This window comes from Mirounga leonina, unplaced genomic scaffold, assembly GCF_011800145.1.
Source record: "Mirounga leonina isolate KUSES-001 unplaced genomic scaffold, KU_Mleo_1.0 Mir_151, whole genome shotgun sequence".
Lineage (NCBI taxonomy): Eukaryota > Metazoa > Chordata > Mammalia > Carnivora > Phocidae > Mirounga > Mirounga leonina.
In genome coordinates this window covers 37,525,382-37,552,439 of record NW_023270377.1, presented here as the reverse complement: position 1 = coordinate 37,552,439, position 27,058 = coordinate 37,525,382, and the positions used below count along the sequence as shown (strand labels likewise).

Sequence of the window (27,058 nt, the reverse complement as noted above, 5' to 3'; positions counted from 1 at the left end):
GCCACTTACTCAACAAAGATGACATAACCCAAAACATTTACACTATTATAGGCTACACTTCAGAATCATTATGGCAATAAATTAATGGTTGAAAAATAATTAAAGCCATTATTCCTATTAATAGGACACAATATAAAGCTAACTTTAAGAGCTGATTAATTACTTAGGAGTCAGATATAGAACCTCAGGAAGAATTTTTGTCACCTCCACACACTCCCACAAAATAACTGTCCTCTTTTTTGTTTGTTTGTTTGCTTGCTTGCTTTTTCTTTTCTCCTTATTCTCCGGAATAACATCTAATTCAGTAGTTTCCAGACTTACAAATTTGGCCAACTGTAAAAATTATTTTTTGTTGAGAAAAAACTTGCCATGATTCTTTGTTCTTCTACATGTGACACTTACTGCCTCTTGTTTCAGACTCTTTTCAAGAATGAATATATAGCAAACAGCCTTGTGGGACAGAGATGGCGTCATCTCTCTCCTGACCAAAGGGCAGGCATGCTTATTGTCCATTATAGAAGATTCAAGTTCCATAAACTCAGGGTTCCTCTTTTCTAATGCTACTCATTGCATGTGCTAGTGCCATCTGGCCCTCGTATTGCCCTTAGGACTCAGGGAGTGAATGAAAATATGCTGATGCCCATGCTGTTTGTTGTGCCATGAAAATAAAGTCCTTTGTCCCTTAAAAAAAAAAAAAGAAAAGAAAAATAATCCAGGAATGTGTTACCAAGAGAAAGTGATTCATTTCAACAATTTAGATTTACCATGTATGAAATTAAAAAAAAAAAAATCTTAAATACTCAGTATGTCTAACTTCTGTATCTATAATATTTTTGTTTGTATACCACTGGTAACCAAGGAGGTAGAATGTGTCTTCAAAGAGAATACTGTTAGGGTTCTAACCATCTGACTATACTAGAAAAGGGGGCCTCATTAGATACACTCTCCTACAGGGAATTCGATTTAAGGAAGGTCTGTTTCTTCACTAGGACAACTTTACAGTGTGATTTCTTCATTCTGAAAGCAAAGGAACACATTTTCAAGTATACTTTCCATCAGAGCTTCATTTAGAGTACTGTGTTGTTCCTCCTCATAAAAGGAGCACTCATTGAAAAATAACTCTAGGCTTAGTCATTTTACTGTTTTTAATTGGTGATGCCTCCAAGAAGAAGGAAATCTCCGGAGAGGCCTGCGTCTTCGAAATTGTTTGAAAGCTATAGGCCCCATGTAAACAACGTAAGGGAAAGAACTTCGTCAGTTGGTTTGCCCAGTGTTATTCCCAACTCTGCACGCCGTGTGACCTTTGCACCTACTCTGACTACTATGAGAGCTTCTCAGGAGATTGGAGACTCTAGAATCTCTCTAAAGACTCTTTTGAATGCTATTAAAACCATGGAGGGAAGACTGGAAGGTAAAATAGACATTCTTGCTTCAAGACCATTAATTAATGAATCACCAAATTTTCTTAAACGGGATTCGGTAAGTGAAGACCACAAATTAAGTCATAAGGAAATTTCAGATTTATACAACAATGAAGAAAAGTAGTAACAATCCAGAAAGATAATGTTTGGAGGTATGAGTAACAACAAGGAAGTTAGGTTCTTCACAAATAAGAAAAACTGACAATGTAGATTGAAACCATCATTTTGGCTAGCACATAACTAATTTTTAGAAAGATTTGGATTAACAATAGCCATTGAGATTTTTTAAATCTGATTTTGGTTTTTTTAAAATTCAAAATATCTATCTAATCTTAATATTCATGGTAAAATGTTTAGATAAAGCCTGCTTTTAAAAGAGAAATACATTAATAAAAGCCCCAAGAACTTGAACATTGGAAAATATTTTCCAAAGAAAACTTTTTAGAGTATCCATCTTTGCTTGATATTTAAAAATAGAAATTACTATATAGTTTGTATTCTAGAGTTGACTACTATTTAGATCTTTTCTGTAAACATTTCTGCTAGTGGCCTTTTCATATGTATCTTAAAAAATTGGTAAAATTATAAAAACTGTATTCTTCCTTGAGTCCCTTTCTAGAACAAAATCGAGTAGGTTTTCAGAGTCTGTGAATTGACATCCTTTGTAATATTTTTGGAACCTTAAAAAGTATTTCAAATGTTATAGGTGAAAAGTTTTAAGGGAGTGTAATAATGTTGAAGAAGATGTAGAGAAAAGATACTGTTTTTTATTGCTGTTGGAAGTGTAAAATGTTACAACTTCTTGTGGAGGACAATTTAGTATCATTTCACCTCACAGTTATACTTTTAGGACTTTCTCCTACAGATATACCAGCTTATACATATGACATGCTTCCAAGATTATTTATTGAAGTACTGTTTGTTAATAGCAAAAGACTGGAAGCAACCAAAATTTCATCAGTAAGAGACTAGCTAAATAAATCATGGTGTATTCATGGTTTGGAATACTGTTTGAACATATGTATGTATATACTATATATGTATATAGTATATATGTATTATATTAAAACAGTCAAGGTTCAGAAGAGTATACATAGTATTTTACTATTTGTGTAGTAAAAGGGGTAGGAGGATAAAAAATATATACATATGTGAGTATGTGTGTGTGTGTGTGTGTGTATATATATATATATTCACTTGTAATGTATAGAATAGCTCCACAATGCATCATAAATTGGCAATATTATTTTCGAGGAAGAAAACTGGATGGCAGGGAAATTTTTCACTTTACCCTTTTGTATCTTAATAATGTGACACCTATTCAAAGTAATTTTATGAACATTTCATTTTCAACAAAAGTGAAGGTAGAGAAAGAATGGTCTTTTCAACAAATGGTGCTGGAGCAGTTGGATATCCATATATAAAAACAAAAAGCCTATGATTCATACCTCACACCATATGTAAAAATTAACTCAGGGGCACCTGGGTAGCTCATTCAGTTAAGCGCTGGACTCTTGATTTTGGCTCAGGTCATGATCTCAGGGTTGTGAGATTGAGCGCTGCTTGCCCCTTTCCCTCTGTTCCTCCTTGTGTGCTCACTCTCTCTCTCAAATAAATAAAATCTTTAAAAAAAAAATCGATGAACTCAAAATGGATCAGTCCTAAATGTAAAACCTAAAACTGTAAAACTTCTAGAAGAAAACATAGGAGGAAATCTTTGTGATCTTGGATTACTCAGAGATATCTTAGATTTGACATCAAAAGCATGATCCATAAAGGGAAAAAAAAGATACGACAGCTTATGCTCTTCAGGAATATTAATAGAATGAGATATAAGCTGTAGACCGGGAGAAAATAGTTGCAAATCACATATCTTATAAAAGGCCTTGTCTCCAGAATGTATTAAACTATCAAAACTTATTAAGAAGAAAACAACTCAATGAAAAAAAGATATATGGATAATAACTAAGTACTTGAAAAGATGTTAAACATCAGTCATTAGGGAAATGCAAATTAAAACCACAGTGAGATAGTACCACACACCTATTAGAATGTATAAAACTGAAAACTGATCATACCAAATGTTAGTGAAGATGCAGAGCAACTGGGACTCACACACACTGCTGAAGGGAATGTCAAATGGTACAACCACTTTGAAAAATAGTTTGGTAGTTTCTTTAAAAACGAAACACTACTGTATAACCCAGCCATTCCTCTCCTACATAGCTACCAAAGATAAAGCATAAATCTATACAAAGTCTTGTATACAACTATTCACAGCAGCTTTATTTGTATAGCTTAAAGCTGAAAGCAACGCAAGTGTCCAGAAGGTGAATGGATGAGTAAATTGTGGTATGTCCTACAATAGAATACTGTTCAGCAACAGAAAGGATCAAACTATTGATACATGAAAAAGATGGAATGAATCTCAAAATAATTATGCTGAGTGAAAGCCATTCAAAAAAGAGTACATACAATATAATTCTATCTATAAAAAATTCTAGAAAATAAAAACTATCATGACAGAAAACAGACTAGTTGCCTTGTGTGGAGGTGGGGGAACAAGGAGAGACAGAAGGGGGAGATTACAAAGAGGCATGAGAGAACTTTTGAGATGATAGAAATGCTTATTATCTTGATTATGGTTTCAGGAGTTTATACAGATGTCAGAACTGTATGCTTGAAATATACACAACTTATTGTAGGTCATTCATACCTCAGTCATGCTGTTTAAAAAAGGATAATGTGAACGTATTACCTATACAAAAGTTAATTACATTAAAATGTTCAACATTCTTGAAATGACAAAACTACGGAGGTCTAGAACAAATTATTACTTGCCCCAGGGCAGGGGATGGATTTGGGAGAGTGTGTGTACAAAGAAGTAGCACATGTGGATTCTTTTGTGGCGGGATGGGGCAGTTCTGTATCTTGATTGCGATGGTGTTCATGTGAATAACGTGCATGGGATCAGATTACATAGAGCTCTGTGCATGCACACACACAGATGAATGCAGGTTTAAAAAAATGGGGAAAATGGAGTAAGTTCTGTAGTCCATTTAATCTGCTAGTTAACAATAATGTACCAAAGTCCGTTTCCCAATTTTGATGTTGAACTATAGTAGTGTAAGATGTCACATTAGAAGCAGGGTGAAGAATACATAAGACTCTGTGCTACTTTGGCAACATCCTATGAATCTAGTTATTTCAACACTTTTTAAAAAAATAATATTTAAAATAGTGTGATCATTTGAAATGATTGTGTAGATATACTAAAAGTATTTCAGGGATATAAAATCCTAATACTTCTAATTAGGATGCACTCTAACACTATTTTCTTGACACTACTTAGTATTTATTTGTCTTTGTTTTTGTTATAGTCTGCATTTGTTATATTCTCAAATTCCATGATAATCTGTTTCCCCCCCATTACATCTGACCTTCATAGTCTTATCTCCCTTATCACTTAGCCTGTACTTTCCTGGAGATTGACATCTATTAGGTTTGCTCGTGTTTACTCACACAGTTTTTGTTTTTTTTTAATTTTGCTTTGTAGTTTTCTTTAAAGGGAAAAATAGCTAATAAAGCTGGTGGATTTATTATAGTGGATAAGCATATTAAACATTTTAAGTTTGGTTTCCAAATTGCTGTGTCTTATTCTAATTGCTGATTTACAGTGCTTTGTTCTCTACTAAGGTGAAATCCATTCTTGAAAAGAATGAAGAGGAGCTCTCACAAGCCATGAAGTGTCGGGACGCAGCCCTGAAAGAGAGCCAGAGGTTGAAAGGGGACCTCGAGGCCTTGGAGGACAGAGAGAACAAGAAGGCAAGGCATCAGTCCTTTGTGAGAGTTTGTTACTGACACGAGGTGCTTAAGAAATCTTTTACAAGTCCTATTCCTTCATTTCTTGTTCCCTTGAATAAGAATGAGGATTGATCAGAGGAGGATTATTTTTCCTAAAGATAACTTTAGAAGAGCTGCAAAGTATTTGCCTTAAAAACACATCACTTAACTCCCAATCTTAAAAGAAAATGTCCTAATTTTTTTCTGTTGAAACACATCGGACCTTGGTAACAAAAAACTGTCTACTTAAGTGTTATTAAGACGTCACTAATTCTGATGGCTCTCAGATGTGTTCTCTTCTGGCCCCATCATGAGCTCACTGAGCAGACCAGCCTGGGACACGCACATGGAGAACCGGGAAGTTGTTGATGCCGTTGCCTCTGGTTAATACGCACGCTGTGTGGGAGGCCACTGTGGGGAAGCACTGCAGTTCCCCACAGGATGTGGGGTCTAGTGTTCCTTTTTCTCTAAGTCACAATAGCTTCAGATCTTAACAAGATAAACATGCTTCCGTTGTTCCTCTTAGCATTCTACCCATGCTTGCTTTCCATACTCTTGCCTAGAAGTAATGGGACTCAGCAACAGCAGAATAACCAGAAAGGATCAAATATCTTTGTCTTGTTTCATTTTCTCTTAGGTGGGAAACTTTCAGCGACAACTGGCAGAGGCTAAAGAAGACAACTGCAAGGTTACAATTATGTTGGAGAATGTGCTGGCTTCTCACAGTAAGATGCAAGGTGCTCTGGAAAAAGTACAAATAGAGCTTGGGCGGAGGGATTCAGAGATTGCAGGCCTCAAGAAAGAAAGGTACTGGAGATTATTTTTCTGTCTTTGTGCGTGTAGCTGTCTGCTGCATTATAGTAAGGAGCGGCGTGCAGTCAAGAACAGTCACACTAAACTAAAGAACTAGGCCCTGTTTGAGAAAAGCATCCTAGGAACTTGACCGGAAAGCAAGATCTTTTGGTGAATGCACTAACCTCGGCCTCTCGACTTCCCAAGCTGCTCTTACCTACAGGCCCCGGCCTGGAGCCACAGCCTCCACCCGGGGTCCCCCACCTCCTGCCGGGCCGTGCCTGATGCACGCTGGCTGCCCCCGCAGCCGCACCCTTGTATCCTGGCCATTCCTCCTGCCCAGTGGGGTTTTGTGCAACGCAGGGTTCTTTGTAAACCAACATGCTTATTGGATAGTCTTTAGTCAAGGGGAGATTTTTGTTTGGAACCAAGGACCTCCCTTCAGTCCTGAACAGGTTTTTCTTCCAATTCCAACCCAAAGTTTGACATATTTCCCTCTCCCTATTTTACTACTCACTAAATGTATGAATATGACCATTCACCCCCTTTACTATGCTACACTCGTAAAGTCCTCTATTTTTAGCTTTACATTTCAGAAATGGTGAAATGTAGACCTGTTCAATGAAACGCAATATTATAAAACATAAAGACCTAGAAAATTAGGGAGAATCTGGAATTAGCAATGAACATGATTTTCAAAGATTGAAAATTCCCGTATTTTGTAGTGATGTAAAGGAGTTGTATTCTAGAAGTTCGTGTGCGATATTGCTGCTTTACCTGTCCTGTTTCTACACCATTTAAACCTGCTCTTGGGTCTACAGAATAATAGTTGTCTAGTCTAGGTAACTAAAGCTAAGTGCCTACTTGAGTTTGAATTATCTATATATTAGTGTCCTATTTATTTATTTATTTTTAAAGATTTTATTTATTTATTTGACAGGGAGAGAGAGACAGTGAGAGAGGAAACGCAAGCAGGGGGAGTGGGAGAGGGAGAAGTGGGCTTCCCGCGGAGCAGGGAGCCCGATGCGGGGCTCAATCCCAGGACCCTGGGACCATGACCTGAGCCGAAGACCGACGCTTAACGACTGAGCCACCCAGGCTCCCCTATTAGTGTCCTATTTAAAGATTAATAATTATTTTAGAAGAATAATTGAGAACTACTTCTAGCCATGTTTTATGAGTAAACTCCTTCTTTGAATGTTTCAAGTTGCATAAAAGTTTCCCCTTGAGGTTAATAAACAAATGGTTTGAGTTTAATAATTTCTCTGAAATATACTGTAATGTGTATATTAATGGTGCATATACCCTCTGTATTATGGGGGAACAGATGCCCGTTTTATATTCTCCATTGTACTTATCTTTATTTTTCACATATTATAAATATATGTTACCCCTGAACTTAAAAAGTTAAGGGGATGTATTGAAAATTGCTTGCCATTCACAATAAAATTCTAGGTAGTTGTATTTAGAAGCAAAATGTCAACAACAGGCCCGTCCATCTAGAGGGGATATATTTTTGTACTAGTGATTTGTATATATGTATAAAATTACCAGCTCATAAGTTAGTCATTAACAAGTATTGACAGCTTAATGTATTAAGCCAAATTGAATCATAGCTGGGACAAATTTTTAATCTCTGGGAGCCTTAATTTCTTAACCTGAAGCTGAAGCTACTAATTGTCACTTGCCAAGTCTTAGATACTCTGAGCATCTCTACTACATATGCTATTTGAGGTTCTTGGAAGAAGAGTGCCCTGTAACTCCCAGTGGTATCATTCCTAGATGGTTCTTTTCTGCAATCATTCTTCCTGCGCTTTCCATTTTTAGGGCTCTAAATCAACAGAGGGTGCAGAAGCTGGAGGCAGAAGTGGACCAGTGGCAGGCCAGGATGCTGGTTGTAGATGCCCAGCACAACAGTGAGGTAAAGGCCACTTTTTTTTATAGATGATAATGTTGATATTTTTTATTTTGGGGGGATATTGCTCTTTTAGGAAAATGGAGTAAAATAATCAGGGAAATTTCTTTGTTCACCAAGTCTGAGTTTCGGTTACAAATGGGAAGTGGGCCTGCTGGAGCCTTCCAGGGAGCCATTTATTGGCAAACCAGGACCACAGTTATGCCTAATTTTCTCTTTCTTATATGGTTTACTTCTTTTTATTTATTAATGCGTAAATAACTGCAGAAGTTAAAGTCTCAGAGAGTAATTTGTAACTTCAGTCAGAAGTTGTTGGAGTGATCCCACTATGAATAAGGAGACATATTTACATGTGTGTGCTCACGGGTGTATGCACTTATGAATATATCTCTACATATATGCACATATATTAAAAAGCCAGGGGTATTTCATATAAATAAGCTTTTTCTGAAAGGACATACAAGGAACAAGTGCCTATTCTTATCTATCTAGGCAGTGACCCCTGAAGGTTATAGGATCAGAAAGGGGAATTTAACTAGTTTAAAATTTTAAAAATAAAAATAAAGTTGGCTCAATTTTTCAAAGCTCACTGGTTATCAGTGGAGCATACTTTTCCCATTGCCTTCTGAGCATCTCCTAAGCAATGTCTGTAGTAAGTTCTCACATATATACCCCAGGCAGCTGCAGTCTTGGTTCTGGTTCCATCTAATTATTGTTTCAATGGCACTTGCTGGTAAAGTGTAAGGAGTGAATATATAGTGTTACAGACTTCTTGCATCTGTGATAGTGGAATTAAAAAGAGCCTTTTCTCTTTCAGATGGAGCCTCTGCAGAAAGCTCTCGATGTAGCTAGAGAAGACAACAGGAAACTGGCTTTGAGCCTGGAACAATCTCTCCAGACAAATAATCATCTACAAACAAAGCTCGATCATGTTCAAGAGAAATTGGAAAACAATGAACTTGAGCGACAGAATTTGGAAAGCTTCAGGTAAGGGCAGGATAGTCACAGTGAAATTAGGGAAGAGCCTCTGGGAGAGAAAGGTCAGCCAATCACATAAACCAGTTTGCGCCAGTCTTCAGCTTGGAACTGGTTCTCCCAGCAGAGCCATGTGAAGGAACCAGACATGCCTGGTCAGCAGCAGACACTAGCTAGCTGGGGTGCGTTCAGTCGGACCTCCTGCTCAGCTCTTCCCGCCTCTAGTGTCAAGCTGCTGCTGCTCCACAGGAGGGTTAAACCAAAACTCGAAGAAAATCGCACGTTTCTGCCAACGCTTTCCCATCGAAAGCTGATGTGTCCTTAAGAAGCATGATTTGGGAAAGGAAGAGCAACAGCCTGGGTGGGAATAACCCATCTAGGAGTGGAATGACTCCACCCAGGCAGATCCTAAACCATTGTTTTCCCTTGGGGCCTAAAATTACTTAGGTCGAACCCATCGAGTTCAGGTCAAGCCCCTCATTTTTTTGTAAACTGCATCTAGGTAAATAGGATTTGGATATAAAATTTCATGAAAATTTTTAACCAAGGGAAATGCAGTGTGCACATAGATCTTTATGCCTTTCGGCTAGTGAGCATACTGATACGTGAAAGGCATAAAACTAAAAGGCATGTTTTCCAATTTACGATCTGTGCAAATTCTGTAATGTAGTGAAATGTTGCTAGCTCAAGAAATGAGCCAGAAACTGTTGCTGGCTTGTTTATTGGTTGAAACAAGAGTATGCTTGACTCTTTGAGTTGGATATCTTTATATTGTGAATGACTTTTTGGCTTTTAATGCTACAGGTACATGCTTTTTTCCCCTCCTTCTGTTAATGGGCTCCAGACCAGCGAAGTTCACCTGGTGCCTGATCTGCTTCTTGTTTGTAAATCACACCTTTTGGACAGTTGCATGTTCCTCTCCAGGCCTTCCTTACCTCCTAAAGATGATTTCTAAGGGTGACTTCTTTTTTTCCCCCCGAAACAGAGAACGAATGACTGAGGAGTCTAAAATGGAAGCGGAAATGCATGCTGAACGCATAGAAGCTCTAAGAAAGCAGTTTCAAACTGAGAGAGAAACGGCCAAGAAAGCAGCACAACGGGAAATGACTGAGGTATGGAGTCAAGTGACAAGAAGTGTCTCTCTAGATGAGTGCCTTTTAAGAGCAGAACCAGTTACAGGATTTCCAAGCATGGCTGCAGTTGTTCTTTGGTCCTTCTAGTCCCTCTGTGATCAATAAGCCCAATGTGATCAAGCCATCTCTGTGCTCTTCATAAATCAAAACACAAAAAGCTCCTGATAGACAGTTCTCTGCCCAGCCAAGGAGTGTCTCCATGAGAGCTTTCCCACTGGCCAGTGATAACTGAGGGATAGAGGAAGGAAGTGGCTGCCCATTGGGTAGGCATCAAATCGTCTGTCCCTTCAATTTGCTTCACTAGCACCTATTACTCGTTTACCTTCTCTTGAGAGGCACGTATGTCCGTGCTCTGATGTGTGCTACGTGACCCTTACTTAATTGTGATCTCCACTCTTTACATGAGACAAATAGGGTAAACAGCAGAGGACCTTTGTCGAGTAACTAGAGGCTATGTACAATTCTGAAGGAACTCAGAGTAAGGGTTGGGTGATAGAAGAAGGGAAACGAAAGTACACTATTGAGCCGGGCAGAGCTGACGGGGCCAGGACACCCAGTGTAAGGAGATGACCAAAGCTTAGTTACAAAAATGAACAGGACGTGTGAGCAAATGAATAGGATTTCTTTCTCCCGATCAGAGCAGAGATTTTGGGAAATGTCTGAGAAAGAGTTGGTAGCTGAGATGGTACCAGCTGGTAGCTGACCTTGACTGTCAGAAGGTTAGAGGTGAACTTTCAGGTCAAAGTGGAGTTCTGTGGCTTTCTAAGAAATGGGTGGTGTGATGTAACCACCATTTTAGGAAGGGGAGTCTGGTGGTAGTGGGGAGTAGGCAAGCATGAAGAGAAATGGGAGGCATGTAGACCCAAGAAAACTAGGACAGTTGGGGCGCCTGGGTGGCTCAGTCGTTAAGCGTCTGCCTTCGGCTCAGGTCATGGTCCCAGCGTCCTGGGATCGAGCCCCACATCGGGCTCCCTGCGCTGCGGGAAGCCTGCTTCTCCCTCTCCCACCCCCCCTGCTTGTGTTCCTTCTCTCGCTATCTCTCTCTGTCGAATAAATAAATCTTTAAAAAAAAAAAAAAGAAAACTAGGACAGTTACTTTGGGCTTTCAAAGATTAGGGCCAACCAACATAGTTAAGTTGAAAATAGAGAACAATTAAATCAAAAAAGTATTTTAATAGAAAAATCATCAAACAGACACTGAATGTTGTATCATGAACAAAGGGGAGGGAGGAATTAAAATAACTCCAAGACTTGCTTGGAGTGGCTGGTCTGTAGGTCTATATTTTGCCAAATTTGGTGTATTTAGCGACTGCAATTTACAGAGACCATTTAGAAAATTTGTAAATTACAAAACACTATTTAAACATTAAAACTTTATAAGGGAAACAAAGGTACACTGAAATTAAAGGCACCTTTAATCAGAGATAGTTGTCGGAATACTTATAAAATTTAAATCCTTTTAACAAGGATCACTGAAGATTGTGAACTTGTGGGGAGACCAAGGGAAGAGTGAGAGTTGATGTTGGTGGTTAGCAGCAGGGTGGGCTCAGGGTGCACCACTCAAGAGTCCCGGCTCTGCCTCTTATTAACGGGGTGTTAATTGACTGCAGATAATTTCAGAGTCTCTATTTCCTCAGTCATAAAATGGAAATCATCATAACTACTTTCCAGGGTTTTTGTTTTTGTTTTTGTTTTTTTTAAGTTGGAAAATATATGTAATCATCACAGTGCCCGAACATAGTGAGCACAAAGTAAGTGATCATTGTTAGGGCTTACCCAGTTTTGACAAAGCTGTGATTGAGGTAATGGTAGAATATAAATAAAAAGGCCAGCGCTGTGGAATGGAGTTAGGATCTGAAGGAGTGAGCCAGTGTAGAAAGAAGATGCACAAATAACAGCACGTCAAACACTACCAGCCGTGCCGAGCACTGCATTCTTCTCCCCTGTGTGCTGCCACCTCTTCCTAAAAACCAAGCGGCCCTGATGTAAGGGTCCTGGAGGAGGAAAGGAGCTCTGTAAAACGATTTAAGTCATGTTAAAAGATAAACTGAGGCATATTAAACATTTTAAGAGTTTATTTGAGCAAAACTCAGTTCAAATCAGGCAGTATCCAATCTAGCGTTAAAAAGGAGCTTCAAGGAGTGGTACAAGATGAAAGGCTTTCAGAGGCAGCCAGGAGCCAGGAACAAGGTATATTAGGCAGAAAAGCAGGTTGGTTATAGAAAAGCACCTTCCTTTAGGGGATGGCAGGGGTTTTATCCGGCAGATTACTTGGTGGTTAGCAACAGTGAACATGCATTTCAAGGTTTTGAGAGAATACCGCACACTAGGGAGACTGCGATGATTATTATAAGCAGGATAATTCCCAACGTCTAGAGTGTCCTTTGGAGCCATGGTCCCCAAGACCCAAACCAATCAGTCTAATAAGGGAAGGACTCTGTTGAAGGAGTCACTTTCTTAAGCCAGCTAGCTTGTTCAGTAATCAGCTGAGTCTCAGCTTCCCCAGAAGTGTAGTCTAAGTGCAGCATGTGGTGTTGTCCCCAGCACAAACACCTCCTTACTCAGCTAAAAGATAATCGATAATATCCTATTATCCAGAACAAGTTCAGGCAGAGAGTCTAGGGGTTTTTGTTGGGCAGCTACTTATCAGCAGATTCTGCAGTACCTTTAAGAGTTAAGGAGAGGTTTCTGATTGTAGCCCCATTTACACATACTGCTAGCCAAGGCACTAGGGATCTGCCAAAGGAAGCTAATTTTGAATCGTGAATGCCTCCTGGTAAGTACTGTTTTCAGTCTGTGGCTCAGGACTGGAAAGGTGACAACAGTGGAGGCCAGTAAAATTTAAGTCTGTAGACCACACCAATTTTATTCTAGTTCCCTTTGCCTATGTCCCTTGTTTGTACAGAACCTGGATGCAAGATTCCCCAGGCTTAGAGTTTTTAACCAGAAGCAGAGAAGTTGACCCTTGGGTGTAGGGAGTATGATACAATGGAGATGGGGGAGAGTTTGGTCCAGAGAAACTGAAGCATTGGAAATCAGGGAGAAGTGTGTGATGGGCAGAACTACAGGATCACCAACATCATGGCATTTCCACCAGTTGTTTGAAGGTTGGATTACACCCTTTGCAATGGCATCATTTTTGCAGGCCAGAGCAAGGCAAAAGGTAGGCAAAAGAATCCTAAAGACCTTCATGGTATAAGAATTAGGAAAATGATGGTCAGAGAGAGAAGGAAGAATGGAAAGAAACATTCTTGATCTGACATCTTAGGCGGAAACAGTCTACCCCAATGTCAGCTACTTCTCAGTCAGTTTGATTTTGAGGCCTCCACACCTCATATTTACATAGGACCAGATGTCAGATGGAGCCTTCTTCAGTTGTGAAATGTGCACCAAAGGTTTGATACCTTCTAATTTGGCAGGGGTGTCAGTGCTCAAGAGTACTTAGTAGGGTCCTTTCCAGGAATCTCCCTTTTGCAGAAGTATCCACGTGTAACAACAGCTGACTTTAATATGCTCATGTTTAAAGATCTGATGAGAGTTCACTCTAATAGAATTGATAAGGATATTGGCTTATATCTGTGATATACACCATTTTAAGATAATTGGAATTATGACTGATAAAAGAACATACCAGATTTTTAGGAATTTCCTACAATTGCTAGAACACATATTAATAACACACATTGTACAAATATAAGACTTATCATCACTTATTTGACAGTGCTTCCCATGTAATTTAGCATACCAAATAAACCTAATTAGTTTAACATTTCTCTTTTACATGGTGAGACACAAATACTTTGAGATCAAAAAAGACTCCATTTAGAATTTGATTTGGGGAAGTTGTCAAAACATTTGAACATTTGACTATGATCACAAATTATTATGAAATATTATTTAAACAAAGTGACAATAGAAGTTTTAAAGGCAAATACAGAAAGTTATATAGTTGTGAACAAAACTTAGCTCTTAAGAAAACCCAGTCTTCTCAATGTTAAGTAATAAAAGACAATGTGAAGCACAGTAAGCTATTTTGCTAGGATGTAAAAATCTTTGTTTTTCAGGGAGATTACCCAAAAGATTTAAAAAAAAAAAACCAAAAACCTTTCAGAGACTCTTATCAAGAACAGACCAATAGTCCAAGAAAACTGTCCCTCTAATGAAGAGAAAACCAAGTTCTAATTTTGCACCAAATTCATTCTTTAAAAACAACCACCTTGACCACACATAAAATTCCTTTCTCAAGACTCCTTTTCCACAAACCAACTCTTTCTTTTATCCATTCAAACTTTGTTCTGTGTCTTTTCCTCTTTCTCATTCTGGAGCAGTCAGTCATTTTACTTCCCTTACTACTTCTCATAGTTATTATTTTGAAGTAATTTTAATTACACATATTGACTAGAATCCTTAACCCTTAGAACCCTTATTCCTAGTGAAAACTAAGAAATAAGCAATTGTGGAGTGTGTTACACTAAAATTCTGTGGGTTGGCAAGTTTATAAATACATTTCTTACTTTCTAGAAGAATATTCTTCCTCATGGTAAACTTTCTAATGTAGCACAAAAAAAAAATGTTTACTAACCCAAATATCTTTAGTTTCTCTGTAAAAGAAAGCCAAAAGTGGATAAACCTATGTTTAGTAATTAATGTTTTGGTATTTTATTTGGAAATGATCTAGATATTCAATGAGTATCCACCATTTAATTTATTTTAGGGTGATTTCAAGGTTTCTAGTTAACAAAAAATTGGGTAATTTTACCCAAAATTGGAAAATTTTATCCTACATCTCTTTAACAATTATGTTTAGATTACTGATGAAAATTTCATGAGATATTAAACAGCTTACCATGATCTCAAATTTCTTGCTGACAAATTCTGTAACAGAGATAGATGAGCCTATCTGACTTTTAGTAAATGTGGTAAAACAGAAGTATTACAGCTAATGCTGATAATTCTGAAGACATGGATATTTTAAGTAAAAGGTAGCTTAAGTTTGTTGTTTTATTTGTTGACGATTATCCTAGATCTTGTGAACTTGATATGTATAAATACTTGTCTTTAAACCAGTTAAATAGAGCTCTTGATAAATTCATTTCAAAGGTAAGAAAAAAGTCTTTAACATGCATACAAAGACAAACATACAGACACAAACAGATCTTACAAGTTTCATTTTACAACTTTAGTTTTGAGACAGGTACAATAATGCAAAACTCACTAGTTTATAAAAGAACAGTTGGATCCAAATTCTGTTTTTGGCAAATGGAATAAAATTAAGGTTACCTGTTCAGGCTCAAGCTTTCAACTCCTATTTGTGAAGGAGAATTTTAAGATTTTTCATGGGCCTACTTTTCAAAATATCCTTTTTTTTTTTTTTTTTTTTTCCCTCCTGGAAGAATTGTCTTCATTCTTGGAAAAGACCAAGTAGCATACTTACATTTCAAAAGTCACAGAAAAAGAATATAAGTTGCACCAAGGAGGATTTTGTTCCCTAAATCCAGATCTTTTACAATATCTGCAAGCCTTAGATGAATTAGGGGAGTTTTGGGGATTGGTAAAAAATTTGAATTAGTCTAGGCCTGAATTTATGTTCTTGTACACTTGATTTATAAGACAAGTACAGTTTTTAATTTATCAAAGAATTGGGTTACAACCTTTAATAATATACAGACTGACCCACCCAGCCAACTACATTATCTTCGATTTGCTTCTTTGTATCCAAAAGATTCCTATGTTGCAGATTTAGAGTTGTGTGTCTTTGGAATATTTTAGTAAATGCTCCCATAGAGACTTGAGAATGTTTCTCTTTCTCTCTAGGTACATAGTTTCATTTTAGCTGAGGGGAGAAGGACTTTTCCTTTTTCCTCAGCTTCACTCTGACCCAAAGTATCAGCACTCACTAGGTGAACTGCTGTTGACAAAAAATACTGCCATCATGGCAGGGGGAAGAAAGGAACTTCTAAGTCTGTCAGGCTCTGAATATGGCCATCTTCTGACCATAGAGCTACTTGAAATCCTTTCAGATATCTTGCCAGGTTTTAGCCATGACAAACAGTAAATATTCCTAGCATTACTGAACAACCCCATGGATGCAAGAGGGGTCCCCAGAGAGGACACAAAAGATAATCCCCACCCAAGATCCAGAGCCACCCCCAAAGATAACCAAAAGAATTGTCCTGGCTGGCATCAGTCAGGTTCCTAGCCAACCATAATTTTAGAGCCTCTAACCTGATGGTTGCCTAGCCAAGTTCTCAGGACACAAAACCAGATAAACAAGAAGGCAGTAGTTGTCCCTCGGAGACAAAGGATCAACTACCAGTGGGTACCCGAAAGCAGATTCACAAGACACAATTCAAAGATCTAATTCTTACACCTATCTTTTCCCTGTCAGTCTGAATTTGGAAGGGATGTGAAATTTTACCTTCCTCTCTCAACCAGACACCACAGACATTTGAGAGAGCTGACTTTGGTAAGACTTGTCACCCATTGCTAGCTTCTGCTAGTTTTCCAGATCCTGTCTGTAGGCTGTGGGCAAGTGGGGAATTCCAGCGGGTCTCATTCTGGTCACCAGAAACAAGAGAGGATGAAAAATAATAATTTTCCTTCTACCCATTGTAAGTGCTTGGCTTTGCTTCTCTAGAGTACGTCATCCATGGATAAGCTTATTTAGGTTAAAAGTTCTCCATGGTAGCCACTGTACTTCCAAATTATCTGTCTGTTCAGCCTTAAAGTTTTATTCACCTGAGGCCTCACACTGGACCCACTCCAACTCTGGACCCAATTTGATTTTAGGGTCAGAACCAATCTAACTCCAGTCAGTTTCTGGACCTAGTTCAGAAAAACAAAGGCTCAAAGTCTGACAGCTGCTAACACAAAGCCGCAGAGCGAGGATCCAATAGGGACTTACTGTGACCTCCAGAGGCTTCAAGGAAGCAGGGAGCTCAGTGGGTGCCTACACCTGGTTGCTTGTTGCTCCCAGGGATCATTGCTCTCCTTCCTTTTTCTCTTCTGACACCAGAACTGTTAAATATTTAATATGCCTCAGTTTATCTTTTAAGAGTTTATTTGAACAAAAATTGATTCAAATTGGGCATTATGCAATCTAGCAGAGAGCTCCAAGGAGCTGTACAAAATGAAGGCTTTTAGAGGCAGAAGGGAGCAGGAACAAGTCATACGAGCCAATGACTTGAGTTGCTTATTGCAGAGTTTCTTTCCTGCAGGGGATGGCAGGGTCAGGCAGATTACCCAACTCGTGTTGATCAGGCAATTCCTGAAGGACTCATTTAAGAGTTCATTTCTGGGAAAGCCAGAACTAATTCAGTCTCAGTTTGGTGACATGGGGCTTAGCATACAGGATTCCATTTGGGGCTATCATCTTGTTTTTAAGAGTAATCTCTATGCCATTTTTCTGCCAGACAAGTTTATTAAAATCTTTAAAAACTGAAAGCAGTATTATAAAAATCTATACAATGGTAGTAACGGGCAAGTATTTATATAAATTAGCCTTCTAATTTTCAGTTCTCCAGACATGAAGCCACAAGCAACAGAAAGGAAGAGAAAAGCTTAAAGCTGAGCATATGTGCCAGGCTCTCCCTTCTTTCTCTACTTTATCTTACTTAACTAGGAATCCTAGGAGATAGGTCATTTGCATACTTGGCTAATAAGTGCTATAGCTGAGAGTTGAACTTAGGTTGGACTCCAAAGTCATGCTCTTTAAAAGCAAATGATGAATATATATTGTTTATCTGTTCTAGGAAAGATTGTGTTTAGTGTTAAAAATTAAAACAAGAAAAAGGATGAAAACCACTTAGAATTTTGCCCCACAATTCTTAATGAGACATCATTATTATTGCCTCACTTACCCTCCTCCTTAAAAGAAAGGTCCAAAGAGAACTAAATACGGGGACAGGCCTAATCATAAGCTTCTCTTCCAGACTGGAAGCTTAAAATGATCAAATTTTCCCTTTGTGTTCCACAGCTGAAGAAAGCCCTTGATGAAGCCAACTTCCGATCAGTGGAGGTAACCCGGACCAACCGAGAGCTGCGGCAGAAACTGACAGAGCTAGAGAAGATCCTGAACAGTAGCAAGGAGAAAATAAAGAATCAAAAGGCCCAAATTAAGCTCCACTTGTCGACCAAGGCGAATAATACTCAGAATGTAGAGAGGATGAAGGTTGTATGAGAAATGCTAAGTCTCCCCTCACTTCTTTAGTATCTGATGAGGATCCAGGCAGGTGGCGGGGTCCGGTGAAGATGGTTCCAGAGTTCTCTGGGAATTAGAGCTACACCTGGGGTGTGGGCAGATTGCCGGGGAGCCTGGGGGGGTTACTATCTCTTTTTCCAGCAGAGATATTGCTGTGTAAATGTGTGGTTTCTCATTAGCTGCCATGTCACCTTCTGGCCCCCCCAACTGCCTCTTCCCCAGTGGTTGCATACAACTTTGCTCTTTTAGGGTAGTGGGCCAGACAGGAAGGAGGACCCAGGAGGAGCTGCTAACTGTGGGTCTCATGGGATTCTTTCTGTCATCCTATAGGCAAAAAGAGCAAGCCAGTTTTTCCACTGATCATCTTTCTATGTTATTTCCACATTTACTTTCAGCAAATAGAAACAGAATTGAGGCAAATGGAGCTAATTAAGGATCAATATCAGAAAAAAAATTATGAACAGGTAGGTGATTTTCACAAACTGCATGTTTACCATTCACATAAAATCTCAGACTCAGGTTCACCAACTGCTTCCCTCTTTGTGCCCCACCAGTCACTGAGTATCCAGAGGTTCGTATCCGAAATGACTAACCTACAGAAGGAGATGCAGCTGTTGGCCAAGAGCCAATATGAGACGTCAGCACGGAATAAACAGCAAGAGCTGCGACTCGAGGCAGAGCGGAAAATAAGGCAGGAACTGGAGAGCCGGTGCCAGGTGAGAGGCTTCCTCAGACTCCTCTGAGATGGGCAGCAAGTGACATGTACTGAAACCCAGCATCAGAGCACCTAGATTTTCTAGATTCTAAAGAAGAAACATAAGCCTGCAAGAGGAAGAAGCCTATAGCTGAGAATATGGCACATGTCCTCAATTTTCGATTTATAAAGTACTCATTCTTAACAACTGAAGCTCACATATGCAAAATACTGGTTCCTAAGACTTTGGAACTGAATTTCCTAGTCTTTCAGGAACTTTATAGCCTTTGGTCCTTCCCTGAAGCTCAGCTATCCCTGCTGCTGTGACAGGACTTGCAGCTCTACCCAGCCTTCTGAAAAGCACAACATTCTGTCACTGAATACAGGGACTTCAAGGGATCATCACCGACACAGGACGGTGTCTCCTGTGAAAAAGTATCCCTTCAGTTCTGGAAAGAGATGTCAATCTCTTCCTCCTCAGGAGAATACATAAAATCAAAATCTGTGATCATATGCATTATGTATACTATGAGAGTAACAGTTTTTATCTTGGTAGCACGTGAAGTTAGAAAGTACAACCCCATCATACTTTCACAATTTGGTTGCCCATTTATTACAATATGGAAGCTTCTTGTTCCATATGGTATACCGGGAATTTGTAAAAATCTTTGTATCACATTTCCAGGAATTGGAAGAAACTGTCAGACACCTAAAGAAATGTAAAGAGGCAACAGAGCATAAACTGAAGGAAGCCAGTGTGGAATCAGAACAGGTAAGCCACGGACATAAAGACTTAGACATTCAAGGTAAAATCCTTCATTAACATAGTTGTCAGGAGTGTAACAGGCAAGAACCAATAACTTAACTAAGCCTAATATCTACTATGAAGAATAATTTTTAGATTGAGATTCTGTGTCCTAATAAAAGAATGTTGAAATACTGACTAAACTAAGTCCAAGTCTCTACCCCTAAATATAAGAAGGAAGACCAGCATGTGTGTAAATTTTAATGCATTACTGCTTGACATCACTAATAAAAATGGAAGCTCTTTGTTCAGTCAATAACTAGAAATGTAAAGTAGGCCCTCTTTTTTTTTTTTTAAGTTTTATTTTTCTGAAGTAATCTCTCCACCCAACATGGGGCTCAAACTCACAACCCTGAGATTAAGAGCTGCTTGCTCTTCTGACTGAGGCAGCCAGGCACACCTCATAGGCCCTTTTAATTTGGGAATTTGCTTTCTCTAATCTTAAATTGGCCTTTTTGAAGGTATTTAAAATCATACATTTTTTAGAGCTGGAAAGGATCTTTGAAATCATTGTCTGACACAACCACTCCTCATTTTCCAGATAAGAAAAGAGATTCTTAAGCTATCATAGTGATGATGTCATTGGTTGGTCATGATTTGTCCTTTTTATAGCCATTAAATGACAGGACAATAGGACTATCAGAATGGTATATTAAAAGGAATATGGACTCTGACACGCATGAGTTTGAACACCAGCTGTGACACTTTCTGTGCCCTTGAGGATGTTACATTTACATTAACTCCTCAGTTACCACATCCCAAAAAGTCGGGATAGTAAGACTTACTAAGCCGTTATGCTGTTAGATGACTCAGAGGACGCCTCAATAAGTAGTACCTCCCTTCTCATTCACCGTACAAGAGGAGACATGATGTACAGGGCCATTTCAAGCATCTTTCCCTCCACCCCTGGTAAAGAAAGCCTGCGAAAGGTGGGGTTGGGTTTGGGGGAGCGGGTGGGAGAGTATCACTGGCATTAGGATGTACGAACAGCCCTGGAGAGTGCATGAGCTTTGTAGCTTTCTGAAGGTTAAATGCCAAGGGGAGCTTTATTTTCTTACCTCACTATTTTGTACCCACACAAGGACCTGGCTAATCTGGGACAAATACTTAGTCGCACATACTGTGGACCTACCCTATGGTGGGCGCTGGGCTGGGTGATGGGGCGCTGGATGAACCAAGCCCGAGGACGCCCCTGCTTTCACGGAACTTGCCTTCTCCCAGGCAAGAGAAATACCTGACTTGAGAATCAAAAAACGAAAATGCTGTCCATGAAACAAATAATCACATGGGGAAAACAGTCATTTTACTTTTTATTCTAGAGGATATGTTTTGGAGCTGTTTTGAAGTAACCTTTATATAACCCCAAAGCATGTCAGCTTTACCTTAAAATACTGAAGTATCCCAAATACATACAAGAGTGCCAGGCACATATAGGCACTCCGTAAATATTTGTCAAATGATTCCAGATCATCTTCACAGGCAGACTACTAGAAGGACCGTTTAAGTCTAACAAAGGTAATTTAGAAGTTTGTGCTTAGGAGCTAAAGTATACAATATTTTGAGGATAAAGGAAATAAAGAGAATGCAATTTACACTAAGCTAATCCAGTCTTTTACTAATTCAATTACTTTCATAAAGCCCAACAGAAAGATCTAGTGTAGGGACTTTGGAGAACTATTTAGTCTTAGAGAACAGAACTCAAAAATTCAAACTATGGTTTGAACTACCATATTTGTTAGCAGTGCCATCTTGTCCTTTTCATTCTTATTTTCCTCCTGGGTCCTCTCACTTCCATTCACATCCAGGAAATGTTAATAAATGCATGAAAGCAGCAGGTTTGCATGCATTCAGCTCTGCATTCAGAAATCACTCCCATCTGTAGGAGTTGTGTTATGCAAATATGTTGTTGCAAGGACCTTGCACTCAGAATTTGGGTCTTTTAACATCTGGGTCAAAAAGTCTCTGCAACTCATACACAAAACACTTATAACTTTCTTTGTTGTGATTTTTACTGATAACACTTATATGTCCAGATAACAGCTAACCTGGAAGAAGCTCATCGCTGGTTTAAGTGCAGGTTTGATGGCCTCCAACTTGAGCTGACCAAAAACCGGTTGCAGAGGCTTCCCCGAGAAGATAGGTGGCTGGAAGAGGTAGGGTATTTACACATGGCTGTCTTCAGCAATTTTGGATTTGTTCCTTCTCATTTTCTCATTGCAGAAGTTCTCTCTTCATCCAGCTCCTCTCCCCACTAATCTTTAGATTTCTTTAAACTGCAAGGAAAACAGTTTCTTCCTTAAAAGTTGCCCATCTCCCAAACTGTCTAGATTAGAATCACTCACCTTGATGAATAGATTATATTCATAAAGACAAAAATAGGTCCTCAGCTCTGCAGGTAGTTTTGAACAGTGTTAGGTCTGTTTTCTCTCTAACAGGACCAAGGTAACTGGCACAATGTTGCATCCAGCCAGTCTGCTCTACATCGATGGGAGAATAAACAGAATCTTAAACTTGTGCCCAAGAAGGGTCATTCTGAACTAGAGAGAAAGTGATGTCCTTGACAGAGGCGCTTCTTCCTTTAGAGCTACACTGCCATGATTTCCTGAGCCTGGTGACCAGGGCTGGCCTTGCCCACAGTCATCAGAACATGAAGTCTTTGATGTGGGCTGAAGATTTTGGACTTGAGTTTATCGTTTTATGAGCTTGGTGATATCAGTACAGAACCACCCCATCTTTTTTGTCCTTTTCCCCATTTTCCACCCAATAAATTTATATTAATTTGTTGTATGATAGGTGATGCTGTTGCATGGTATTTGGCTATTTTTCTAAGTACATTTTATCAAAAAGCACTTAGTAAGGTACTAGATGATATGGCAACCAAATGATAGACTAGGGCATTTCATTGAAACAAAATATCCTAACATCCAATAGATAATCCCTGGAACTGGAATCACCTGGAAAATGGTAAAACTCTTCCACAGTCATACAAATGTATACCTTTTATGCTAGGTAAATTACCTAGTAAGATGATATCTCTATTTTGTATTTTATTGTTTGTTTTAAGCAAGTTCTACCCCCAGTGTGGGGCTTGAACTCACCACCCTGAGGTCAAGAGTCACACACTCTACCGACCGAGCCAGCTAGGCACCCCCATATCTATTCTTATATAAGAGATTGTATTTACAGCTTCCTTGGACATTTACAAAGCAAATTATTCTGTAGAGCAGTCTACTCTGCTCCAGGAAACTATGCCTGACCAATGTAGCTTTTCCTTACTATAGTAAGCAATAAATTCAGATTTTTAATTTCAGATACTGAGTGGTAGATTATATATATTAAGTCTGGATTACCATAATAACTAGCTTAATTGATGCTCAAGCCATGGCAGCTACTGATACTATCAGGACCTAAATCAAGTGAGCAATTGTGAAACTGGAGAGAATATAAAAAATAAGACTCTCAGAGGTTGAAGAGCCCACCACTCTTTGTCTTATATAAAAAGACAAAGCTGAGTTTAATGCTCACTGGTAAAGAAGAGCTGTGTTGGTCAGGCAGAGTCCTCCCTGAGCTGAGCAGACTGCTGATCTTCTATAGGGTGTTGGGGAAGCAAGGAGGTCAAGGATTTCAAGACTTTCAGAGGCTTATGAGGCCTCTGTAGAAGTGTAGTTAATGGGGGTGAGCCGGTTAATTGGCTTTCAGGGGCAAGTTTATTGGAGTGGGTCCATTCCTGTTGTCGGGCTTTCAGAGGTAAGGCCTCACTGATTGGCAGACTGGTAAAAGCTGCCTCAAGTTGTCTAACTCCCACAGGCTCTATCCCTTTGGACTCCTCATAAGATCTAAGATAAAGTCAATTGAGGGTACCAGGGAGTCAATCTTGAAATAGTTTAACCAAGAGCCCCACAAAAGAGTTGACCTTAGTCCTGAATTCTTTGTAGGAAAAAAGATCCCAGTTACTGCATGGGAGAGATGATCAACCTTAATGGATTGTAAACCTACCGTTTCTGAGTGTTGTCATGACATTGACTGTTACTGGCCAAGAATATGTTTATCTTCATCCAGAACAAAGACATTTTTCTTCACTTGTGTATGGTCTTCAAAGAGTATCACTATTAAAGTCAGTGTAACGTACCTTTTTATCATTTTTTAGGTTGGGTATACTAAACAAACATTAGCTTGAGAGAAGTGAATTATAGAGTTAGGTCGGTGATCATTTCTAGTAAGCTTATAGTTAGAACCGCCTGTTTAGAATGATGAATTTGCTCAAGTGTTTCTATAGTACCTTTGCAAGTGTCTATTGTATCGTATACTAGCTTCCATTGTGGGCCTCTACTTTCATCAGAAACAACCAAAAAACAAAATGTCAAACAGTGGTTTTTAAGACACCAGACATCATGCAACAAAAGTGGTCCCTGAGAGAGAGGACGCAGATGAGGTAAACCCTACTATTACCCCAGCTTACAGCCTTCAGAGTGTTCATGCTGCATTGCAAGGAGGGGAAATCAACGTGAACTCCCCGAATTAAGGAACCAGAGCCCAGGGAGACATGACTGCCAGAGTCCAGGACCAAGTCCCAGAGAGGACAGAGCTGCACGGAGGGAGAACTTCAGAGAGGTCCCAAAGTTCCTCTGAGTATTCAGCTGAATACATGCATGGGAGGAAACCACCCAAGGCTGGAGAAAGAATCATCCAAAAGGGCCCGAGTTAACAGCACCCACCGCACACAGTACCAGTTCCCACCAGCCAGAATCAGAAACCTCATGCTTTCCAGGACACGGGGGGGAGTATACTAAAGAGTATCGGTCTCAGATGTAGAGACGAGTTAGCCCTACAGGAAACACTGCTCTGCTCCTACCTAACGAATCTTAAAAGCAAGTCCCCAAATGACCCATTTCCAAGTGACTGCATTCCAAAACAGAGCTCAAGAATATTTAGAGGAATACAAAAATATATGGCACCCATCAAGGTAAAAAAAAAAAAAAAAAAAAATCACAATTTGTGGTATTCAATCCAAAATTATCAGACATACAAAGAAGCAGGATAATTTGACCCAGAACTAACATAGATGTCAGGAGTGACAAAGACACTAAAACAGTTACTGTAGCTATATGCTCAAAGAATATTACAACAATGGATGGTAATAGAAGATTGAAAATAATTCATAATTATTAACTAGTAGAAAAATGATAGGTGGTTTGCTTTAGCAGTGGAGACTTACCACATGTGGTAACAGGCTTAAAGGGGATCCTGATACAAGATCTGAAGACGCTTTGACTAATTTTTTTGACAACTGTAGTTCTGAAGCAAGGAGACTAAGCTGTGGCTACTGAATAAAGGGATAGGCAATGGTAGTATGCTGTTTTAACACCTACCCACCTTTTCATGTTAGTACAAAAAGATTTATGAAAATCTAGGAAGAATCCATCTGGATTCTGACCAGTGATCCCAAAGTATCAGATACGGGTTGAGACTTAGGAAAGGACTCAAAATTGCTGTAAGTTCTCGTTTTTTAGAGTGGTTTTAGTAAATCAAAGCAAATAATGTTCATTTCCTCTCAAACTTCTATAATTACTACACATTTTCAAATTCATCTTTTATTACCATCTTTTTTTTTTTTTTTCTTAAAGATTTATTTATTTGACAGAGAGCACAAGCAGGGGGAGCGGGAGAGAGAGAAGCAGGCTTCCCGCAGAGCAGGGCTTGATCCCAGGACCCCGGGATCATGACCCGAGCCCAAGGCAGACGCTTAAGCAACTGAGCCACCCAGGCGCCCCTATTACCATCTTTTGTCGTAAAGTCACCTTTATATTAAGACGAAACCACTCTCTCACACACTGTAAGTCATTTTGCTTTTTCTTTTTAGGCAACTTTTTTGTTGGGGGGAGGGACAGAGGGGGAGAGAAAATCTTAAGCCAGGCTCCACACCCAGTGCAGGGCCCTACATGGGGCTCGATCTCCCAATCCTGAGATCATGACTTGAGCTGAAATTAAGAGTCAGATGCTTACCTGACTGAGCCACCCAGGCGCCTGCTTTTTAGGCTTTAACATTTTGGCCTGAAGGAGCAGATGTTCCAGAGTAGTAGGATTAGTTGTAGCTAACACTTGCATCAAGCGCTGTTCTATTCCACTTGGGAGTTTAGAGGAAAGACAAGGAATTGTGGGCTCATCTCCCCCAGAGTGGCATCATTAGATTTCAGAGGGTTGTCCTTCAGTTTCTATTAGCCCAATGACATTTTTGCTTAGAATTTCTCCCAATCTCTTTATTGACAGAATTCCAATTCTTAACAGATCTTTTGGCTTCATTTTTATCTCAGGGTCAGTTGTTTTATATAGACAGCCAGAGCTTGTTTACTCTAAGACTCTTCCAAAAACTTCTAGCTACAGATTACTGGTTTTCCAAAATAAGTTTCACATTTCAATGTTTTTTCTTATTAAATTCCCTAGTTTAGATTTGAGTCCATTAACAAAAAGGACATAAGGCTCTTACTTCAGCTTTTGGGTCTACCTCAGGATACCATTTGAAAGAAGAGGGGCGCCTGGGTGACTCAGTCATTAAGCATCTGCCTTTGGCTCGGGTCATGATCCTGGGGTCCTGGGATCGGGCCCTGCGTCGGGCTCCCTGCTTCTCCCTCTCCCTCTGCCTGCCTCTTTGCCTACTTGTGCTCTCTCTCTGTCAAATAAATAAATAAAATCTTTAGAAAAGAAAAAAAAAAAGCAAAATATCTAAGAAATTTGACTATTGGATGGTATTTGGCATCTCCTCAAGAACATTTACTCTGGGCTCTTATCTCTGATCAATCGCATTTCAGTGAGCAAGAAATTCTTTAGGTTCCACTGTTCTACATCATCTGATGTTCTCCACTTTGGACTTCCTTGGGCAATAGGGACTCTAAACCATTTGCTAATACAAGCCATTTTATAAGTGGTCAGAAACAATGTACAATATATAGAAGACTAGAATAGACTGGAACATTTTCTGCTTACCAACCCCAGCAGAGATTTCATATAGCTCCAATAAATCCAGGATTGAGTCTCATTGGATGGGCTGATGACATGTCCACCCTCAGTCAATCACTGTAACTTCAAAGATAAATTATATACTAATTGGCTAGGTCTAGAGGTGAGATGTATCCAACTGGAACTGAGAATAGTTCCCCAAAGGAAATCTCAGTGACGTTCCTAGAAGGGGAAATGGAGGTAAGTCAGATCAAAACCACAGATGTCTATCACAACCGTCAAAAGACTGTAAGCAGAGAAAATAAACCAACGTGGTCACTACTGAA

General features: G+C 39.3%; 1 protein-coding gene and 1 non-coding gene across 3 annotated transcripts in view; one reads left to right on the top strand and one right to left on the bottom strand.

The window, feature by feature from the left end:
• The window catches only part of CCDC150 (coiled-coil domain containing 150), a 77,495-nt gene extending 54,718 nt beyond the window's left edge, over window positions 1–22,777 (top strand). For both annotated transcript variants that reach the window (XM_035007489.1, XM_035007488.1), the window contains exons 17-27: window positions 5,118–5,246; window positions 5,902–6,071; window positions 7,884–7,977; window positions 8,789–8,958; window positions 9,932–10,058; window positions 18,055–18,249; window positions 18,675–18,743; window positions 18,834–18,995; window positions 19,659–19,745; window positions 21,812–21,931; window positions 22,214–22,777. In XM_035007489.1, the coding sequence (XP_034863380.1) occupies window positions 5,118–5,246; window positions 5,902–6,071; window positions 7,884–7,977; window positions 8,789–8,958; window positions 9,932–10,058; window positions 18,055–18,249; window positions 18,675–18,743; window positions 18,834–18,995; window positions 19,659–19,745; window positions 21,812–21,931; window positions 22,214–22,330 (1,440 nt within the window). In that variant the 3' untranslated portion in view covers window positions 22,331–22,777. The remainder of the gene's footprint in view (window positions 1–5,117; window positions 5,247–5,901; window positions 6,072–7,883; window positions 7,978–8,788; window positions 8,959–9,931; window positions 10,059–18,054; window positions 18,250–18,674; window positions 18,744–18,833; window positions 18,996–19,658; window positions 19,746–21,811; window positions 21,932–22,213) is intronic.
• LOC118012757 lies at window positions 15,948–16,018 on the bottom strand. The gene has a single exon (XR_004679818.1). It is a non-coding gene; the product is annotated as a small nucleolar RNA SNORD56 (small nucleolar RNA).
• Window positions 22,778–27,058: the final 4,281 nt, after the last annotated feature.